Below are 22,713 nucleotides of genomic sequence, written 5' to 3' on the forward strand. Positions count from 1 at the left end.
CTAAGGCATACCACAGAGTCTGGCGAGTCTATTTTTTTTTTTCGCTTGATGTTCTCGTCAGAAACTGAAGCCTGAGATTTTCAAAGAATTTGGCCTCTTTTTTTTTTTTTTTTTTTTTCTTTGCCCTTTTTTACATTCTGGATTTAGATCTTAGCTTGTCATTGCTGAAAGATATGCCCACTTTGCGCGTCTGTACGCCAACCACTTTGTGACACTCCCACAACACTCGCATAAGACGCAGCATCTCTTGTCTGATTGGCCAACCGCAGTCACTGCAAACGGGCAAAACATTTCCAATACATTTCTGCATTTGAATCAACTCTGTGCGCTAACATCAGGATGCATGTGCAGTAGAAAAACATCCCTCTACTGCATCAAATATAGGCAGGGAGTCTGAATTAGAATCGGTACCATTGTTTTAGTTGCTGTGATTTCTCATCCACAAAAGCTGTTGAAGATTGTTATACACTTTAGATTTGTCAGCAAAGTTCCATCTTCTGAAATGTTTTCTAATTGTTTTGTGGGGATGGGGGGATTTGGGGTATTTTCTAGGAGGTGAATGCGCTGGAGTGCGAAATTCAACTGCTGAAGAATCTGCTGCACGAGCGTATTGTTCAGTATTACGGATGCTTGAGAGACTCCCAGGAGAAGACTCTCTCCATATTTATGGAATATATGCCTGGGGTAAGTAAACACAGCATATGCTGTGCATTTGTTGGCCACAAGACCTGTAGAGGGTCCCATCTATATTTAGAAAAATCTTTTCTGGTCATAGGGATCAATAAAGGACCAACTGAAGGCCTACGGAGCACTTACAGAATTTGTTACCCGGAAATACACCCGCCAGATCCTGGATGGGGTACATTATTTGCACAGTAACATGATTGTACATCGAGATATTAAAGGTGAGTTCACACCACAGAGGTGTATACACCTGTTATATCTTACTTTGGTTAGTTACTGAGTGTTGTTTTCTCATACGTCCTAGAGGATGCTGGGGACTCTGTAAGGACCATGGGGTATAGACGGGATCCGCAGGAGACATGGGCACACTATAAGACTTTGGGTGTGAACTGGCTCCTCCCTCTATGCCCCTCCTCCAGTTAGATTCTGTGCCCAGGAGAGACTGGTCACACACTAGGGGAGCTCTACTGAGTTTCCCTGGAAAGACTTTATGCTAGGTTTTTTATTTTCAGAGAGACCTGCTGGCTACAGGCTCTCTGCTTCGTGGGACTGAGGGGAGAGAAGTCAGACCTACTTCTGTGAGTTAAAGGCACTGCTTCTCAGGCTACTGGACACCAGTAGCTCCAGAGGATTCGATCACTTGGTGCGCCTAGCTGCTTGTTCCCGAAGCCGCGCCTTCAACCCCCTCACAGAAGAAAGAAGCCGGGTGAGTATTGGAAGAAAAGAAGACTTCAGTGACGGCAGAAGACTTCAAATCTCAGAGGTACCGCGCAGCGGTCGCGCTGCGCGCCATTGCTCCTACTCACAAGCGGCACTACTAGGGCGCAGGGGGGGCGCCCTGGGCAGCAATACACCTCTTCCTGACACTGGCAAAAGATGTATACAGTGCATAGGAACTGTATACGGACCCCCGCCAGTATAAATATGAAAAATATTAGCGGGGCTGAAGCGCGCCGAGAGGGGGCGGGGCTTAGCCCTCACAACTCGTTACAGCGCACTTTCTCCTCATGTCCCCGCCAAGAGCACTGTTAGGCAGCTAACAGTGAAAAACGAAGGGGGGACACGGTGATTTTAGTGCAAAATAGAAAAATATAGCACTATATATTATGATGTGCGTGTTAGTTAATGAGTTGTAATTGTGTTCTGTGTTTTCCCTGTCACATATACCCATTATAGCTTTATAGTACACATGTGTCGACATGTGTGAGTGCTCTGCCACAAAATGGCTATGGGAATCCCTCTGTCGGCATTGCTGACTCCTGATGGTACTTGGGTCTGTAGATCAAGTGTCAGCAGGTCGGTAGTTGTATGCTTTTTTTAAAAAGTAAACACTGTATGGGTGACACAGTAGTATGTGGGTGACCTGTCGGCGCCAACTGTTATTACTGGGTGTAAATTAACATGAAGTAAATAACCTATGCCTGTATAGGGTACGGTTCCATGGGCCTGTAGCTCTAGCACAGACGTGGATCGTATACAGGAAGCCAAGTAATATTTTAATTATATGTTTCGATGATATTTGCATTGCATACGCATGGGGTTGTGCTTGTTTTCAGAAATAGTCGGTTACCTTGGCATCCGATAGAATTACCCTAGATAGAGGGGGGACGTTTCTTAGGTTGAGTCTTCTCTATAACATTGCGGCAGGCTGCCGTGAGACTAGAACTCTTGGGTGCACGGACCACTTCCATGGCTCTCTCGGTTGGGAGGGCGTTGTGGATTCACCAAGGGAATGCTGAAGTTGACTCCGAGGGATACTGGAGTATCTTCCCTATGAAGGTGTAACCGGGGTTTGGGGATGCCTTGGTTAAGTTACTCTCGGCAGATACCACTGGTACGTCTACCTTCTTGAGATAGGTTCCCTCACAATATTTGATGACACATCCTTTTGTGGGATGCAGTCGTTTTAACAGGTTGGATACCGTTCGTTTTTCCCTTTCTTTGCAGATAGTGGAAGGTGGAAAAGTAAGAGGTCTGCAGCCTTTTCAAGGTTGCAGAAGCAGATATCGTCTTCTGTTTCTACTACATCCTACGCATGTTCTATCTTGCTGGAGCCCACTCCGGTGGGACATCGTCTGTTGCTCTTCAGTCAGTCCTGGTATGGACTTGGACCAGTGAGTTACAAATAGAATCCAAAGGGGGGACATACTGGAGTTCCAGAGGATACCCCGCTCTGTTTTTTCAGATAGATCTTACCGATTCTCCTCTGGAAGGGGAGGTAGTATGCGACGCCATACCAGAGTTGCGTCGGAATCAGGACATTGTCCTGCTGTCTGTCGTAAAAAAAAAAAAATTCTACTTAAGAGGTTGACCTACAAGGTGGAATCTCTCAGGCCTGGGATCTCCAACACGTATAATTAGAATTTAAGTGCGGTTTCATCTGCATTAAGCTTACCTGGTTTTGCTATCCAGGATTGTCTTGGCCATTTCACCGGAGTGATGGCAGGATGATGGGTTTCCTTCGATAGTAAGAGCCATTATTGTTCTGTACTGAGACGCTCTCCTGACTACGGCGAGGTCAAGAAACAAGTGGTACAAATCGTGGTTCTCTCTGACAGTTGTTCAACACAGAGAATCGCTGTTGCTCCCAACGACGCAGATGTCTGCGGTGGGTATAAGATTAGATACTGAACTGTTCAGAGTTTGTGTTTTCCTGTGGAAAGAGATCTGAGGATCCGGAGTCGGATCAGATTTGCAGTGACAAACCATCAATATGTTCCGTTGCTGAAGAAGGTGGTTGCGGCCTACGAGGCCTTTTCGGTGAAGGTTTTCACAGGACCAGTTGGACATGTGGTCTGGGTCTCACCTGCACATGCACTGGAAAATAATCCTAAGAACCGGGATATCGCTCCTGTGGTGTCTGCATTCTCACCTCTTAGAGGGTCTAAGGTTCGCGATCCAGGTTTAGATCCTGGTGTCCATACATGCAGGTCTCCAAGGCTGGGGAGCAGTCTTTCCGAGGGAATAATTTCCAGGGGGAAAAAGGTCAAGCTGGGAAGCTTGTCGGCAATAAGCATTCTTGAATTAAGAGCTATTTTCAATTAATATCTTCTTCGAGATCTGCCCGTTTTAGTTCTGTCGGACGACTTAACGGAGCGAAGCCGCAATAGCAGAAGCCGCAGAAGTTTTCCGCTGAGCGGAAGGGCAGGAAAACGCTATTTTAGCAGTCTTTGGTCCGGATGTAGCCGACGGAGAAATAGATTTCCTCTGCAGCTGCGATCTCCATCAGGGAGAAATGTAGTCGTCATTGAGAAGTTTTCACAGAAGTGACAAGTCTTTGAGGAGTGCCTCAATGGGACAGGATGGCGTCTCGCTTCAACTAGAGACCTCAAGGATAGTGGTCCAGGCCAAGAAACACTCAAGCTATAGCTGTGACCACCCTCGTGACACCTTGGGTGTTTGCAGTCGGTCTATGTGTCCCCTCCATTTTCAATCTTTCCGAAGGTGATACACATAGGATGAACAAGGGTTTAGGCGATACTCATTGTTCCGGTCTAGTCAAGGATAGCTTGGTATCTAGATCTTCAAGACTTGCTCATAGAAGATCCGTAGCCTTTTTTTCTCCTACGGGAGGACCTGTTGCAGCTGGGACCGGCTATGTATCCAGACTTACCACGTCTGCGGTTGACGGCTGGGCGTTTGTGCGCCATATCCTAGCCGAAAGGGTATTTCTGGTGACGTCATTTCCACTTTGCTTTAAGCTAGGAAAGGAGTAACTGTGAAGCTTTACCTCCATGTTTGGAGGGAGTGGGTGTCTTGGTGTGAATCCTGGAAGGCTCCTACGGAAAAATTTCACCTGGGTCGTCTTTCTCCATTCTTTGCGAGCAGGTATGGATGCAGGCCTAAAGTTAGGCTCCATTTCAGTACAATTTTCGGCCTTATATATTTTCTTTAAAAAAAAAAAAGTTGTCCACCTTTCCGGAAGTCCAGACTTTTGTGAAGGAGTGCTGCACATCCACCCTCTGTTGGGCCTCCACTGGCAGCGTGGGTTCTTAACGTGGTGTTGCAGTTTCTTATTGTCACAATGGTTGAAACCTTTATGAAAGGTTGTGTTGAAATTTCTCTCTGGGACGGTGGTCATGTTATTGGCCTTGGCGTCCGCACGGCGGGTGTTGGAAGTGGCGGCTTTGTCTCACAAGAGCCCTATTTGATCGTTCATGTGGTTAGAGCGGAATTGAGAACTAGGGAAATCGTTCTGCCAAAAGTGTTTTCTGTGTTTCACAGGACCCTGCCTATTTTGTTGCCTGTGGTTACTTAAGCATTGGCTGATTCAAAGTCTCTCGATGTAGTCAGGGTTTTGAATATTTATTTTAGATCGGCTCAGATTGGGGAAACAGAGGCTCTGTTTGTCCGGTAGGCTCCCTGCACATTTAGGGCGCCTGTTTCTATCCAGTCTGCTACACGCTGGATCTGTGATACGATTCGACATGCTCGTTCTATGGCTTGATTGCCGATGTCGGTGGAGTCCCATTCTACTAGGAAGATGGGCTCTCCTTGGGAGCATGCCCGAGGAGTCTCGGCGGTTCAACTTTGCCGAGCAGCTACTTGGTCAGGTTCAAACACTTTTGCTAAGTCATACATGTTTGATACCCTGGCTGATGAGGACCTCATGTTTGCTCAATCGGTGCTGTAGAGTCGTCTGCACTCTCCTGCCCGGTCTGGAGCTTTGGTATAAACCCCATGGTCCTTACGGAGTCCCCAGCATCCTCTAGGAAGTATGAGAAAATAGGATTTTAATACTTACCGGTAAATCCTTTTCTCTTAGTCCGTAGAGGATGCTGGGCGCCCGTCCCAGTGCGTACTATATATGCAGTTTTGGTTACATTCTTGTAGTGTGTCTTTTTAGTCAGGCTGTTGCTGACGTTGTTCATGCCATGGCATGCGGTACCTTATTATTGGTTGGGTTGACACACAGGTTGTGATACATATTTTCTCAGCATTTGGCTGTGTATTTTTCATGCCATTGGCTGGTGTTCTATTGAATGCCACGTTTTGCGGCATGTTTGAGGTGTGAGCTGGTATGACACTCACGGTGTTTAAACAATAAATTATTTCCTCGAAATGTCCGTCTCCCTGGGCACAGTTTTCTAACTGGAGTCTGGAGGAGGGGCATAGAGGGAGGAGCCAGTTCACACCCATTCAAAGTCTTAACGTGCCCATGTCTCCTGCGGATCCCGTCTATACCCCATGGTCCTTACGGAGTCCCCAGCATCCTCTACGGACTAAGAGAAAAGGATTTACCGGTAGGTATTAAAATCCTATTTTCTATGGGTTTAACTCAATTCTGCCCAAAGCTATTCAATTGTTCTCATCGCTAGTTGGAAGATGCCAGTTCCCGCGCCTTAAATCGAGAGTTTAGTCGCAATAACTGGCATTCTTCAACTTAAGTGCCTGCTGTGATGCTGTTTCTGCCAACCTAAAGGCAGAAAACAGCATTGTGACACTAGTTTAGTTGGATTTCTGCTTGCACCTCAAAAGGAGTGTGAGCACAAATCCTCTAGTTGGGCATAACAGCGCGATTAATTGAATAGCTCCGGGACCTCCTTCCCGGTGCGCTATTAACATCATAAAGAATTGATTTAAGCCCAATGTTTGTTATTGAAATGCTCTAATTCTGAGATGCTGCTGTTTAATAAAATTACATACACACACAAATAAATTTTTATTTTTTTCCTTATGAAAAAGATGTTCATATCGCTCTTCTAAATATGTACTAAGAGGGTTTGTCCCCATTATTAAAGGTGGGGTCTCTATCACAACATGCTCCCCCCTCACTGCCAGTGTTTTCTTTCTCAGGCGCGAATATACTGCGGGACTCTTCAGGTAATGTGAAGTTAGGGGATTTTGGAGCTAGCAAGCGCCTCCAGACTATCTGCCTTTCTGGTACTGGTATGAAATCCGTCACTGGCACCCCCTACTGGATGAGTCCCGAAGTCATCAGTGGGGAAGGATATGGCCGAAAAGCAGATATCTGGTGAGTTATGAAAAGGCCCCAATGTGATACTTTCTGGAATCCTTTATATAGTTTTAATAGCGCTGAGAAGTACAGAAAAAACACAATGTGCTGAAAAAGTAAAATGTTATATTAGAGATATTTATGTGTAATGCATAGTAATGTGATTACAATATCACACAGTTCAGTGGTTGACCTAACATTCACTTCTATCTTATGCATCATTTGGGGTAGTGACTGTAGAGCAGAGGTTCCCAACCAAGGTCCTCAACGCACATGTATGCCAGTAGCCAATTTGCTGCGGTAATTTACGTGGCCCTTATGAGGGATTATGAATGGCACCTGAAGCATAATTTACGATAAACAGCTTTTGGAGCAGCGGTAACACATGGGATTAGGAGTTTATCCCGGATCCCATGTGTTGTTGCACGATCCCGTGTACTTTCTCTTACGTCCTAGAGGATGCTGGGGTCCACATTAGTACCATGGGGTATAGATGGGTTCACTAGGAGCCATTGGCACTTTAAGAGTTCAATAGTGTGGGCTGGCTCCTCCCTCTATGCCCCTCCTACCAGACTCGGTTTAGAAAATGTGCCCGGAGGAGCCGGTCATAGCTAGGGGAGCTCCTAGAGCTTCTTTAGTTTTATTTCTCTAACGTCCATGTGGATGCTGGGGACTCCGTAAGGACCATGGCGATAGACGGGCTCCGCAGGAGACATGGGCACTTTAAGAAAGAATTTAGGTTCTGGTGTGCGCTGGCTCCTCCCTCTATGCCCCTCCTCCAGACCTCAGTTTGATACTGTGCCCAGACGAGCTGGGTGCTTTTCAGTGAGCTCTCCTGAGTTTGCTGAGAGAAAGTATTTTGTTAGGTTTTTTATTTTCAGGGAGCTCTGCTGGCAACAGACTCCCTGCATCGTGGGACTGAGGGGAGAGGAGCAGCCCTACTCTCTGAAGCTAGGTCCTGCTTCTTAGGCTACTGGACACCATTAGCTCCAGAGGGATCGCACGCAGGATCTCACCCTCGCCGTCTGATCCCAGAGCCGCGCCGCCGTCCCCCTCGCAGAGCCGGGAGACAGAAGCCGGGTGAGTATGAGAAGCAAAGAAAACTTCACAGGCGGCAGAAGACTCCGTTCTTCACTGAGGTAACGCACAGCACTGCAGCTGTGCGCCATTGCTCCCACACACCTCACATACTCCGGTCACTGTAAGGGTGCAGGGCGCGGGGGGGGCGGGGCGCGCCCTGGGCAGCATTTGGGACCTCTTTTGGCAAAAGTTAAACATATATACAGCTGGGCACTGTATATATGTATGAGCCCCCGCCAAAAATTGCATATTTAAGCGGGACAGAAGCCCGACGCTGAGGGGGCGGAGCTTCTTCCTCAGCACTCACCAGCGCCATTTTTTCTCCACAGCTCCGCTGAGAGGAAGCTCCCCAGGCTCTCCCCTGCAGATGCACGGTAAAAGAGGGTAAAAAGAGAGGGGGGGCACATAATTAGGCGCAAAAATATATATATATAAACAGCAGCTACTGGGTTAACATTAAGGTTACTGTGTTATTCCTGGGTTTATAGCGCTGGGGTGTGTGCTGGCATACTCTCTCTGTCTCTCCTAAGGGCCTTGTGGGGGAACTGTCTTCAAAAAGGGCATTCCCTGCGTGTGTGGTGTGTCGGTACGCTTGTGTCGACATGTCTGATGAGGAAGGCTATGTGGAAGCAGAGCGGGAGCAAATGAATATGGTGTCTCCGCCGACGGCGCCGACACCTGATTGGATGGATATGTGGAAGGTTTTAAATGATGATGTTAATTCCTTGCATAAAAGGTTAGAAAAAGCTGAAGCCTCAGGACAGTCAGGGTCCCAACCCGTGCCTGATCCTATGTCGCAGAGGCCATCGGGGTCTTAGAAGCGCCCACTATCCCAAATTATTGACACAGATACCGACATGGATTCTGACTCCAGTGTCTATTACGATGATGCAAAGTTACAGCCAAAATTGGCTAAATCCATCCGTTATATGATTATAGCAATTAAGGATGTGTTGAACATCACAGAGGAAATCCCAGTCCCTGACAAGAGGGTACATATGTATGGGGAAAAGAAGCCGGAGGTAACCTTTCCCCCCTCACACAAGCTAAATGAGTTATGTGAAAAGGCTTGGGAATCTCCAGATAAAAAACTGCAGATTTCCAAAAGGATTCTTATGGCGTATCCTTTCCCGCCAACGGACAGGTTACGCTGGGAATCCTCCGCTAAGGTGGACAAAGCCTTAACACGCTTATCCAAGAAGGTAGCCCTGCCATCACAGGATACGGCTACCCTCAAAGATGCTGCGGATCGCAAACAGGAGGTTACCCTGAAGTCCATTTATACACATTCAGGTACCTTACTGAGGCCGGCGATCGCGTCAGCCTGGGTGTGTAGTGCTGTAGCAGCATGGACGGATACCGTGTCTGAGGAAATTGATACCTTAGACAAGGATACTATATTGTTGACCTTGGGGCATATTAAAGACGCTGTCCTTTTATATGAGAGATGCTCAAAGAGACATTAGTCTACTGGGTTCTAGAATAAATGCTATGTCAATTTCTGCCAGAAGGGTCCTGTGGACTCGGCAATGGACAGGTGATGCCGACTCAAAAAGGCATATGGAGGTTTTACCTTACAAGGGTGAGGAATTATTTGGGGAGGGTCTCTCGGACCTGGTCTCCACAGCTACTGCTGGAAAGTCAAATTTTTTGCCATATGTTTCCTCACAGCCTAAGAGAGCACCGTATTGTCCTTTCGATCACAGAAAAACAAAGTCCGAGGTACGTCCTTTCTTGCCAGAGGCAGGGGCAGAGGAAAGAAGCTGCACAACACAGCTAGTTCCCAGGAACAGATGTCCTCCCCGGCCTCTACAAAATCCACCGCATGACGCTGGGGCTCCACAGGCGGAGCTAGGCCCGGTGGGGGGCACGTCTTCGAAATTTCATCCACAAGTGGGTTCACTCACAGTTGGATCCCTGGGCAATAGATATTGTGTCTCAGGGATATAAGCTGGAATTCTAGGAGATGCCCCCTCACCGATACCTCAAATCGGCCCTGCCAGCTTCCCCCTTAGAGAGGGAAATAGTGTTAACTGCAATTCACAAATTGTATCTTCAAAAGGTGGTGGTCAAGGTTTCCCTCCTTCAACAAGGAAGGGGTTATTATTCGACCATGTTTGTAGTCCCGAAACCGGACGGTTCGGTCAGACCCATATTGAATTTAAAATCCCTGAACTTATATCTGAAAAGGTTCAAGTTCAAGATGGAATCGCTGAGATCGGTCATCGCAAGCCTGGAAGAGGGGGATTTTATGGTGTCTCTGGACATAAAGGATGCATACCTTCATGTCCCCATTTATCCACCTCATCAGGCGTACCTCAGATTTGTGGTACAGGATTGTCATTACCAATTTCAGACGTTGCCGTTTGGTCTCACCACGGCACCGAGAATATTTACCAAGGTAATGGCGGAAATGATGGTACTCCTGCGGAAGCAAGGAGTCACAATTATACCATACTTGGACGATCTCCTCATAAAAGCGAGATCAAGAGAGCAGTTGCTGATCAGCGTAGCACTTTCTCTGGAAGTGTTACGGCAACATGGCTGGATTCTAAATATTCCAAAGTCGCAGTTGGTTCCTACGACTCGTCTGCCTTTCCTGGGCATGATTCTAGACACAGACCAGAAGAGGGTTTATCTCCCGATGGAGAAAGCTCAGGAACTCATCACACTGGTCAGGAACCTATTAAAACCAAAACAGGTGTCCTGGGAAAGATGGTGGCATCATACGAGGCCATTCCCTTCGGCAGGTTCCATGTGAGGACTTGTCCAGTAAGTCCCATTGAAAAGTGGTCCGGATCACATCTTCAGATGCATCGGTTAATCACCCTATCCCCCAGGGCCAGGGTGTCACTCCTGTGGTGGCTGCAGAGTGCTCACCTTCTCGAGGGCCGCAGATTCGGCATTCAGGACTGGGACCTTGTGACCACGAACGCAAGCCTCCGAGGTTGGGGTGCAGTCACACAGGGAAGAAATTTACAAGGTCTGTGGTCAAGTCAAGAGACTTGCCTTCACATCAACATTCTGGAACTAAGGGCCATATACAACGCCCTACGTCAAGCGGAGACCCTGCTTCACGACCAACCGGTTCTGATTCAGTCAGACAACATCACCGCAGTGGCTCATGTAAACCGCCAAGGCGGCACAAGGAGCAGAGTGGCAATGGCGGAAGCCACCAGAATTCTTCACTGGGCGGAGAATCACGTAAGCGCACTGTCAGCAGTGTTCATCCCGGGAGTGGACAACTGGGAAGCAGACTTCCTCAGCAGACACGACCTCCACCCGGGAGAGTGGGGACTTCATCAGGAAGTCTTCGCACAGATTACAAGTCGGTGGGAACTGCCACAGGCGGACATGATGGCATCCCGCCTCAACAAAAAGCTACAGAGGTATTGCGCCAGGTCAAGAGACCCTCAGGCGATAGCTGTAGACACCCTGCTGACACCGTGGGTGTTCCAGTCGGTCTATGTATTTCCTCCTCTTCCTCTCATACCCAAGGTGCTGAGGATAATAAGAAAAAGAGGAGTGAGAACAATACTCATTGTTCCAGATTGGCCACGAAGGACTTGGTATCCAGATCTGCAAGAAATGCTCACAGAGGACCCGTGGCCTCTTCCTCTAAGACAGGACTTGTTACAACAGGGGCCCTGTCTGTTCCAAGACTTACCGCGGCTGCGTTTGACGGCATGGCGGTTGAACGCTGGATCCTAGCAGAGAAAGGCATTCCGGATGAGGTCATTCCTACGCTGATAAAGGCTAGGAAGGACGTGACAGCTCAACATTATCACCGTATATGGCGAAAATATGTTGCTTGGTGTGAGGCCAGGAATGCTCCTACGGAGGAATTCCAGCTGGGCCGTTTCCTTCACTTCCTACAGTCCGGATTGAATTTGGGCCTAAAATTGGGTTCCATTAAGGTCCAGATTTCGGCCCTATCCATTTTCTTTCAAAAGGAGTTGGCTTCTCTACCTGAAGTTCAGACGTTTGTAAAGGGAGTGCTGCATATTCAGCCCCCTTTTGTGCCTCCAGTGGCACCTTGGGATCTTAACGTGGTGTTGAGTTTCCTGAAATCCCACTGGTTTGAACCACTCAAAACGGTGGAGTTGAAATATCTCACGTGGAAGGTGGTCATGCTATTAGCCTTGGCTTCGGCTAGGCGTGTGTCAGAGTTGGCGGCTTTGTCACATAAAAGCCCCTATCTGGTTTTTCATGCGGATAGAGCAGAATTGCGGACCCGTCCACAATTTCTGCCGAAAGTGGTTTCATCCTTTCATATAAACTAACCTATTGTGGTGCCTGTGGCTACTACTGACTTGGAGGATTCAGAGTTACTTGATGATGGTCAGGGCTTTGAAGGTTTATGTTGCCAGAACGGCTAGGGTCAGGAAAACAGAGTCTTTGTTTATCCTGTATGCTTCCAACAAGCTTGGTGCTCCTGCTTCAAAGCAAACTATTGCTCGCTGGATCTGTAACACGATTCAGCAGGCTCATTCTGCGGCTGGATTGCCGCTGCCAAAATCAGTTAAGGCCCATTCCACTAGGAAGGTGGGCTCTTCTTGGGCGGCTGCCCGAGGGGTCTCGGTGTTACAGCTTTGCCGAGCGGCTACTTGGTCAGGTTCAAACACTTTTGCAAAGTTCTACAACTTGATACCCTGGCTGAGGAGGACCTTGTGTTTGCTCAATCGGTGCTGCAGAGTCATCCGCGCACTCCCGCCCGTTTGGGAGCTTTGGTATAATCCCCATGGTCCTTACGGAGTCCCCAGCATCCACTAGGACGTCAGAGAAAATAAGATTTTACTTACCGGTAAATCTATTTCTCGTAGTCCGTAGTGGATGCTGGGCGCCCGTCCCAAGTGCGGACTTCTTCTGCAATACTAGTATATAGTTATCGCTTCAATAAGGGTTAAGTTATGGTTGCATCAGGGTTTGACCTGATGCTCTGTTATTTGTCATACTGTTAACTGGTTGTTATCACATGTTATACGGTGTGATTGGTGTGGCTGGTATGAATCTTGCCCTGGATTACCAAAGTCCTTTCCTTGTACTGTCGGCTCTACTGGGCACAGGGCCCTTTAAATATCAAGCAACTACCACACTCCATTATGTCTTGATAAAGGCCCAGGCCAGGGCTGAAACGCGTTGACAACAGGAGTGTGAGTAGTTATTTACCTACTGGATATTTTAAATTTTTTATTTTTAGTGCTGTATTGGAATTTTAACCCCTCTGCCTATTTTGCTGCTATTTTTAATTTGTTTATTTGTGGATGGACTTCATTCATTGTGTTCAAGTTTGTGATTTTTAATAAATTTGTGTACCCCCCTGTCTCCACCTGAGGAGAGTGAGTTTCTTTGGGGAGCCAGCATCACTACTTCATGAACACAGCTGGGGGAGCAGAACTGAAAGATACCTTTATGGGAGTACCATCATACCGAGCACTGTGAGTTGGGGTACGCATGAGTGGACCCACATTTCACTCTCTCTTATACCAAAGATACCTTGGATCTACCGCGTTAAAAGAACCGGCTGATCGTAAGATTGACACTATGCTCAAATCCATATACACTGCTTCAGGGGTGGCGCTTAGGCCTACTATTGCCTGCGCATGGATCTCTAAAGCTATAGTAAAGTGGTCAGGCACGTTACTAGAGGATTTGAATTCAATGGATAGAAGTGACATTGAATTATTTTTACGTAACATACAGGATTCTGCGGGGTTCATGGTGGAATTCATTAAGGACCTGGGTACGCTGACTGCAAGGATATCTTCCATGTCTGTCTCAGCTCGCAGGGGACTCTGGCTACGCCAATGGTCTGCAGATGCGAAATCCAGGAGAAGTGTGGAGAATCTACCCTACAAAGGTCAGGCTCTATTTGGGGAAGCATTGGATGCTTGGATTTCCACGGCAACCGCGGGTAAGTCACCTTTTCTTCCCTCAGCTACGCCTTCTACGAAGAAACCATTTTCTTCATCTGCATCGTAGTCCTTTCGGACCGCTAAGACAAAAAATTCCAAGCCTCCTACCACCTTCTTTAGAGGTGGGCGGCCAAAATCCAAAAAGCCAGCATCCGCAGGCTCCCAGGACCAGAAACCTGCTTCTGGTACCTCAAAATCCTCAGCGTGATGGTGGACCACACAGCCTGGAGGATGGGCTGGTGGGGGAGAGACTCAAACGTTTCAGCCACGTCTGGGTGTCGTCCGGCCTGGATCCCTGGGTATAGGATATTGTGTCCCAGGGGTACAGACTGAAATTTCAAGAAACCCCACCTCGCCGATTCTTCAAAACAGGCTTGCCAGCTTTACTGACAGACAGAACTGTCCTACAGGAAGCTATCCAGAAATTGGATAAGTCAGAGGTCATTGTTCCAGTTCCACCTCATATGCGCAACGTGGGTTACTATTCAAACCTTTTTGTGGTACCGAAACCGGATGGTTTAGTCAGACCAATTTTGAACTTGTAATCATTAAACCCTTACCTGAGGGAGATCAAATTCAAAATGGAGTCTCTGAGAGCGGTGATCTCAGGTCTGGAGGAGGGGGAGTTTCTGGTATCCCTAGATATCAAGGATGCGTATCTCCACATTCCGATTTGGCCTCTGCACCAGGCTTATCTCAGATTTACACTGTTAGACAGTCATTATCCGTTTCAGGCACTGCCATTCGGTCTCTCCACGGCACTGAGGGTGTTCACTAAGGTGATGGCAGAGATGATGGTTCTCCGCAGACAGGGAGTGAACATAATTCCATGCCTGGACGATCTGCTGATAAAGGCATCGTCCAGGGAGAAGCTGTTGAAGTCCATTGCTCTCACGATTCATCTGCTCAGGGTCCATGGTTGGATCCTGAACCTTCCAAAGTCACATTTGGAGCTGACAAGGAGACTGTCCTTCCTGGGGATGATCCTCGACACGGAAGTGCGGAGAGTGTTTCTACCGGAGGAGAAAGCATTGGTGATACAAACAGTGTTTTCCGGGATGTCCTGAAGCCAGCCCGGGTTTCCGTTCATCAGTGCATTCGCCTTCTGGGGAAGATGGTTATCTCCTACGAGGCTGTACAATATGGAAGATTTCATGCTCGACCCGTCCAATTGGCTCTCCTAGACAAGTGGTCGGGTTCTCATCTACATATGCACCTGAGGATTCGTCTGTCGCCGAAAGCAAGGATTTCACTCCTTTGGTGGCTACAAATGCCTCACCTTCTGGAGGGCCGCAGGTTCGGGATTCAGGACTGGATCCTTCGAACCACGGATGCAAGTCTCCGAGGCTGGGGCGCAGTCACTCAAGGGGAAACCTTCCAAGGAAGGTGGTTTAGTCTGGAATCCAGTCTTCCAATAATCAATCTGGAACTAAGAGCCGTATACAACGGTCTTCTCCAAGCGCCTCACCTCCTGCGAGATCGACCCAGTCAAGTGCAGTCTGACAATGTAACGACAGTAGCCTACATAAACCGACAAGGTGGAACAAAGAGCAGAGCTGCAATGTCAGAGGTGACAATCATCCTCTGGGCGGAAAAGCACGCGTTAGTACTGTCAGCCATTTTCATTCTGGAAGTGAACAACTGGGAAGCAGACTTCCTCAGCAGACACGATCTCCATCCAGGAGAGAGTGGAGCCTCCATCCAGAGGTGTTCACGGAGGGGACAAATCTTTGGGGGGTTCCTCAAATAGACATGATGGCCTCCCCCCTCAACAAAAAGCTTTGGCGGTATTGGTCAAGGGACCCACAAGCAGTTGCGGTGGACGCCCTGGTAACTTCGTGGATGTTCCAGTCGGTGTTCGTGTTTCCTCCACTAACACTAATTCCAAGGACTCTAAAGCTCATAAGGAGAACAAGAGTTCAGGCAATCCTCATTGCTCCGGACTGGCCAAGAAGGGCTTGGTACGCGGATCTTCTGTATCTACTGCTGGAAGAGCCGAGGCCTCTTCCTCTTCGGGAGGACCTGCTGCAGCAGGGGCAGTTCACTTATAAAGACTTACCGTGGCTACGTTTGACGGCATGGAGGTTGAACGCCAGATCTTAGCCCGGAGGGGCATTCCGAACAAGGTTATTCCTACCCTGATACAGGCTGGGAAAGGAGTAACGTCTAAACATTACCATCGCATTTTGAAAAAATAGTGAGTCCAAGAAGTTTCCTATGGTGGAGTTTCAACTGGGATGGTTTCTCCACTTCCTGCAAGCAGGTGTGGATATAGTCTTGAGGTTGGGATCCGTAAAGGTCCAGATTTCGGCCCTATCCATTTTCTTCCAGAAACAATTGGCTTCCCTCCCTGAGGTTCAGACCTTCTTGAAAGGGCTTCTGCACATCCAGTCTCCCTTCGTGCCTACCGGAGGTTGAGGTTAAGTTTCTCACGTGGAAGGCGGTCACTTTGTTGGCCTTAGCTTCTGCTAGACGTGTGTCGGAGTTGGGGGCTTTGTCTTGTAAAACCCCCTACTTGATCTTCCATGAAGATAGGGCTGAGCTCCGGACACGTCAACAGTTCCTTCCGAAGGTTGTCTGAATTTCATATCAACCAACCTATTGTGGTGCCAGTTGCTCCCGACTCCTCAATTTCATCAAAGTCCTTGGATGTTGTAAGGGCTCTAAAAATCTATGTGAAGATGACTGCTCGTCACAGAAAATCGGACTCTCTATTTATCCTGTATGATCCCAAGAAACTTGGGTGTCCTGCTTCTAAGCAGACGATCTCTCGCTGAATCGGGTTCGCTATCCAGCATGCGTATTCTACGGCAGGATTGCCGTGTCCTACATCAGTTAAGGCCCACTCTACTCGTAAGGTGGGTTCTTCCTGGGCGTTACAACTTTGCCGAGCGGCTACTTGGTTGGGGTCGAACAGGTTTGCTAGGTTCTACAAGTTCGATACTTGGGCCTCTGAGTAAATTTAGTTTGGTCAATCAGTTCTGCAGGAGCCTCCGCACACTCCGTCCCATTCTGGGAGCTTTGGTACATCAGACCAATAAAGAAGAAAAAGAAATTTGATTCAAGTGGGTGCACTCTCCGTCCCTTGAGTTTATTCATTATAAAAATACACTTTTTATTAGTTTTAATTTAAAAACAGATATAGACACAAATACTCAATTTAATAGCCTGTGCGGCTTATAACTTTCTGTATATATATTTATTTTGTACCAATAATAAATGAAGTTTGAGCGAAGTAGAGTTTTTTTTTTTAGAAAGAAAAGGTTGTGAAAGAAATATAAAAATAGTGATTAAAGATTAAAATTATATACAGGTTGAGTATCCCATATCCAAATATTCCGAAATACAGAATATTCCGAAATACAGACTTTTTTGAGTGAGATAGTGAAACCTTTGATTTTTGATGGCTCAATGTACACAAACTTTGTTTAATACACAAAGTTATTAAAAATATTGTATTAAATGACATTCAGGCTGTGTGTATAAGGTGAATATGAAACATAAATGAATTGTGTGAATGTACACACACTTTGTTTAATGCACAAAGTTATAAAAAATATTGCCTAAAATTACCATCAAGCTGTGTGTATAAGGTGTATATGAAACATAAATGCATTCTGTGCTTAGACTTGGGTCCCATCACCATGATATCTCATCATGGTATGCAATTATTCCAAAATACGGAAAAAACCCATATCCAAAATACCTCTGGTCTCAAGCATTTTGGATAAGGGATACTCAACCTGTGTATCGGGTGTCATGTCTCTTATTATTATTTATGAATTATTATAAACTATTATAAATTATTATAAACAAAACCTGTTGTTTTGTGTTAAGACAAAAGAATATAAGCTCCAGTATAACAAAGTGTAATAAATTCACTTATATGAATGTTACACTAATACAGGCTCTGTAGAAATGTGTTAGAGATAATACATTCTCTAATTGCTGCATATACAACATTTATTAGAACTACCATAGCCTGCATATTGAATTACTAGTACCATCTTTGTATAATTGCAGGGAAACTATAGATCTTTAACCCCTATTCAGCATTACATTTGTTAGCTGCTGGACAGAAAAGGCTACTATTGAGGAAACTCTAGCTATTATTGACATTATATTGCAGATTCCATAAACTACAGAGTCATTTTTTGGCCCACACTATATTATAAATTGGCATAATAACATATATTGCCAAATCAACAACAGCATATATATCTAACCTGTGCCTATAATTCATTTGTAACATATATATGGGAATTCATAAATAATAATAGACATGACACCCGATATATATAATTTTAATCTTTAATCACTATTTTTATATTTTTCACAACTTTTCTTTCTAAAACTCTTTACTTCGCTCAAACTTCATGTATTATTGGTACAAAATAATATCTATAAAAAAGTTATAAGCAGCGCAGGCTATTAAATTGAGTATTTGTGTCTATATCTGTTTTTAAATTAAAACTAATAAAGTGTAATTTTATAATGAATAAACTCAAGGGACGGAGTGCACCCATTTGAATCCAATTTCTTTTTCTTCTTTATTGGTCTAATATATTTTTGTATTGGAGGGTGGCACCCAATACGGACCATCAAAAATGGAGACTTAAGTGTTTCAATTATTAAGTCCAACATTCACGTAAAATAACTAATTATATTCTGGTGCGGAAAAACCTTTTCTTCTTGCAAAGCTTTGGTACATCCCCATGGTACTAATGTGGACCCTAGCATCCTCTAGGACGTAAGAGAAAATAGGATTTTAATTACCTACCGGTAAATCCTTTTCTCGTAGTCCGTAGAGGATGCTGGGCGCCCGCCCAGCGCTTCTTGATCTTGCAGTGGTTACTTAGTTCAGTACTGCTTAGTTATTGGTTAAGTACTGTTTTGTTAATTGGTTAAGTAATTTTGTTCAGCTGTTGCTGATTTTTCAAGCTGGTTAGCTTGGTTTGCCTTGTATGTGAGAGTCTGGTAGGAGGGGCATAGAAGGAGGAGCCAGCCCACACTCTCAAACTCTTGAAGTGCCAGTGGCTCCTAGTGGACCCGTCTATACCCCATGGTACTAATGTGGACCCCAGCATCCTCTACAGACTACGAGAATAGGATTTACCGGTAGGTAATTAAAATCCTAATTTCTCTTACGTCCTAGAGGATGCTGGGGACTCCAAAAGGACCATGGGGTATAGACGGGATCCGCAGGAGCTTGGGCACACTGAAAAGACTTAAACTGGGTGTGAACTGGCTCCTCCCTCTATGTCCCTCCTCCAGACCTCAGTTAGACTTTGTGCCCAGGACTGACTGGACACTCACTAGGGGAGCTCTCCTGAGTTTCTCTAGAAAAGACTTTTGTTAGGTTTTTTATTTTCAGGGAGACCTGCTGGCTACAGGCTCCCTGCAGCGAGGGACTGAGGGGAGAGAAGTCAGACCTACTTCTACTTAGTTAAGGGCTCTGCTTCTTAGGCTACTGGACACCATTAGCGCCAGAGGGTTCGATCACTTGGTGCGGCTAGCTGCTTGTTCCCGGAGCCGCGCCGTCACCCCCCTCACAGAAGCCAGGTGAGTATGCAGAAGGCAGAAGACATCAGACGGCAGAAGACTTCAGTAACGAAGGTACAGCGCAGCAGTAGCGCTGCGCTCCATGCTCCCACACACTTCACCAACGGCACTCACAGGGTGCAGGGCACCGTTTCTCAGACCCCCGCCGGCAGTTTCAGTTTTTCAAATTTGACGGGTTGAAGCGCGCCGGGAAGGGGTGGAGCTTAGCCGCGCGGCTCACGGCTGCATTTTCTCCACACGCAGCTGAAGGAGACGCTGCCTGGGACCTCGACAGTTCCTCTGAAAGTAACGGGGAGCTAATAGGGTGGGGGGGGGGGGCACAGTTTGTGGTGCATTTTGTTATATTTTGAGCAGCGCTGGTCACATATATCCCTTGACGGGATATTTGGGCGCTGGGGTGTGAGCTGGCATACTCCCTCTGTGTATCTCTATCTGGGCTTCATTGTGGGCCTGTCCCCTAGCTGAGACATTCTGTGTGTGTGTCCGTGTGTCGATAATACGTGTCGGCATGTCTGAGGCTGAATGTTATTCACCAGAGGAGGTTATTGGGGGAGCAGATGCGGGTCTAGATTTGGCCCTGTCGGCGCAGCCGACACCTGATTTACTCACATTGCTAAATACAATTAATACAAATGTAGCTTCTTTGTTAAAGAGGGTGTAGTACTGGTGACCGGCGGTCTCCTGACCGCCGGTCACCTTACCGACGCCGGGATCCCGGCAGCATACCGACGCCGGGATCCCGGCGGGGAGGGGCGAGTGCAGCAAGCCCCTTGCGGGCTCGCTGCGCTCGCCACGCTGCGGGCTCGGTGGCGACCTGCGGTCGCCACGGGTTCTGTTCCCACTCTATGGGTGTCGTGGAAATAGTCCCTGTTGGTCGGCATGCCGACCATCGGGATAGTGAGCCGTCGGGCTCACGGAGGAGGTCATGTGACTGTCGGTCAGCTGACCGGCGGTCACATGAATACCACCCGTCAAAGAGGTTGGATAAATCTGAGTCACAGACACAGGTGTGGAAAAAATCCATGGAGAATGCTTTGTCTCAGGTGCAGACCCCATTGGGGTTGCAAAAGCGGGCATTTACTCAAGTGGTAGATACTGATACCGACAAGGACTCTGATTCCGAGGTCGATTTCACTGAAGCTGCTTTTACATCCACGATTAGTTAAGAGTATTCAGTACATGATTGTGGCTATAAAAGATGTTTTATGCATTTCTGATGAACCTGTGGTACAGGAAAGAAGGATTTGCTTTTGTTCAAAGGGAAAAAACCTGAGGTGAAGTTTCCTCCCTCTCATGAAATGAATACTCTTTGTGAAAAGGCTTGGGAGTTGCCGGACAAGAGGTGGCAGATACCCAAGAGGATTTACATGGCGTATCCTTTCCCCACTGATGACAGGGAAAAATGGGAGTCGTCTCCAAATGTTGACAAAGCTCTATCTCGTTTGTCTAAGAAAGTGGCGCTTCCGTCTCCTGACACGGCAGCTCTCAAGGATCCAGCGGATCGCAAGCTGGAGACGTCTCTGAAGTCCATTTTCGCTAATTCGGGTGCATTGCTCAGACCTGCTGTGGCGTCGGTATGGGTGAGTAGTGCTATTGCTAAATGGGCTGAGAATTTAGCTAATGATATGGATACCCTTGATAAAGATAATGTTATTTTGACTCTTGGTTATATCAAGGACGCTGCAGATTACCTGAAGGATGCTGCGAGGGATGTTTGTCTCTTGGGATCAAGAGCCAATGCCATGTCGATATCGGCCAGGAGGGCGTTGTGGATCCATCAATGGAATGCTGATGCCGACTCCAAGAGAGCTATGGAAGCTTTACCGTTCAAAGGTAATGTCTTGTTTGGGGACAGCTTGGCTGACCTGGTCTCTACCGCGACTGCGGGTAAGTCCTCTTTTCTTCCCTATGTTACCACACAACAGAAAAAGGCACCTCATCAGCAGATGCAGTCCTTTCGTCCAAATAAATACAGGCGTGGAAAGGGTTCGTCCTTCCTCGCTTCAAAGGGTAGAGGAAGGGGAAGGAAGTCCCCTGCCGTGTCAGGCGCCCAGGACCAAAAGTCCTCCCCTGCCTCTACCAAGTCCACCGCATGACGCTGGGGCTTCCCTGGGGGAGTCCGGACCGGTGGGGGGGGGGGGGGGGGCCGTCTACGGATCTTCAGTCAGGTCTGGATTCAATCTGACCTGGATCCTTGGGTCCTAGAAATTGTGTCTCAGGGATACAAGCTGGAGTTTCAGGAGGTGCCCCCTCACCGGTTTTTCATTTCGGCCTTACCAGTGTCTCTTCCGGACAGAGAGGTGGTGCTGGCAGCGATACAAAAGTTGTGTAAACAGAGGGTCATTGTTCCCGTTCCCCGTCCCAATGGAAGGAGGGGTTCTACTCGAGCCTCTGTCGTACCGAAACCGGACGGTTCGGTCAGACCGATTCTGAATCTAAAATCCCTCAATCCATACTTGAAAGTTTTCAAGTTCAAGATGGAATCTCTTCGAGCTGTGATTTCCAGCCTAGAAAGGGGGGGATTTTATGGCGTCAGTCGACATAAAGGATGCCAACTTACACGTCCCAATATAACCTTCGCATCAGGCCTTCCTCAGGTTTGCGATACAGGATTCTCATTATCAATTTCAGACTGTTGCCGTTTGGGCTTTCCACGGCCCCGAGGATTTTCACCAAGGTCATGGCAGAAATGATGGTGCTCCTTCACAAGCAAGGGGTTACAATTATCCCGTACTTGGACGATCTCCTGATAAAGGCGAGGTCCAAGGAACGGTTGCTGAGAAGTGTGAATTTGTCGCTGTCTGTTCTGCGACAGCACGGTTGGGTGCTAAATTTGCCAAAATCTCAGTTGATTCCGACCACTCGGCTGACTTTTCTGGGCATGATTCTGGACACTGAGTTACGGAGAGTATTTCTTCCAGAAGAAAAGGCTCTGGAACTGCAGACGATGGTCAAGGAACTTTTGAGGCCAACAAGTGTGTCGGTCCATCACTGTACTCGGGTTCTGGGGAAAATGGTTGCAGCGTACGAAGCCATTCAATTTGGCAGGTTTCATGCCCGGGTGTTTCAGTGGGACTTGCTGAGCAAATGGTCCGGGTCTCACCTGCACATGCATCGGAAGATAAGTCTATCTCCCAGAGCCAGAATTTCTCTCCTGTGGTGGCTACAAAGTTCTCACCTCCTAGAAGGACGCCGGTTCGGTATCCAGGACTGGGTACTTCTGACAACAGATGCAAGTCTCCGGGGCTGGGGCGCAGTCACCCAAGGAAGAAACTTCCAGGGGAGATGGTCACTCCAGGAAGCTTGTCTCCACATAAATGTTCTCGAGTTAAGAGCCATTTACAACGGCCTGCTACAAGCAAGAAGCCTTCTTCAGGGTCGACCTGTCCTGGTACAGTCGGACAACATCACAGCGGTGGCACATATAAACCGTCAAGGAGGAACAAGGAGCAGGGCGGCTATGGCGGAGGCCACAAAAATCCTTCGCTGGGCAGAACAACACGTGAGCGCCCTGTC

General features: G+C 47.4%; 1 protein-coding gene across 2 annotated transcripts in view; it reads left to right on the forward strand.

The window, feature by feature from the left end:
- The window catches only part of MAP3K2 (mitogen-activated protein kinase kinase kinase 2), a 261,008-nt gene that overhangs the window by 226,385 nt on the left and 11,910 nt on the right, over positions 1 to 22,713 (forward strand). For both annotated transcript variants that reach the window (XR_010182011.1, XM_063933967.1), the window contains exons 14-16: positions 553 to 684; positions 776 to 905; positions 6,481 to 6,658. Coding sequence is in view for 1 of the 2 variants with exons in the window: in XM_063933967.1 (XP_063790037.1) it covers positions 553 to 684; positions 776 to 905; positions 6,481 to 6,658 (440 nt within the window). In the remaining variant the exon portion in view is untranslated. The remainder of the gene's footprint in view (positions 1 to 552; positions 685 to 775; positions 906 to 6,480; positions 6,659 to 22,713) is intronic.

The sequence above is a fragment of the Pseudophryne corroboree genome, chromosome 7, assembly GCF_028390025.1.
Source record: "Pseudophryne corroboree isolate aPseCor3 chromosome 7, aPseCor3.hap2, whole genome shotgun sequence".
NCBI classification, from domain to species: domain Eukaryota; kingdom Metazoa; phylum Chordata; class Amphibia; order Anura; family Myobatrachidae; genus Pseudophryne; species Pseudophryne corroboree.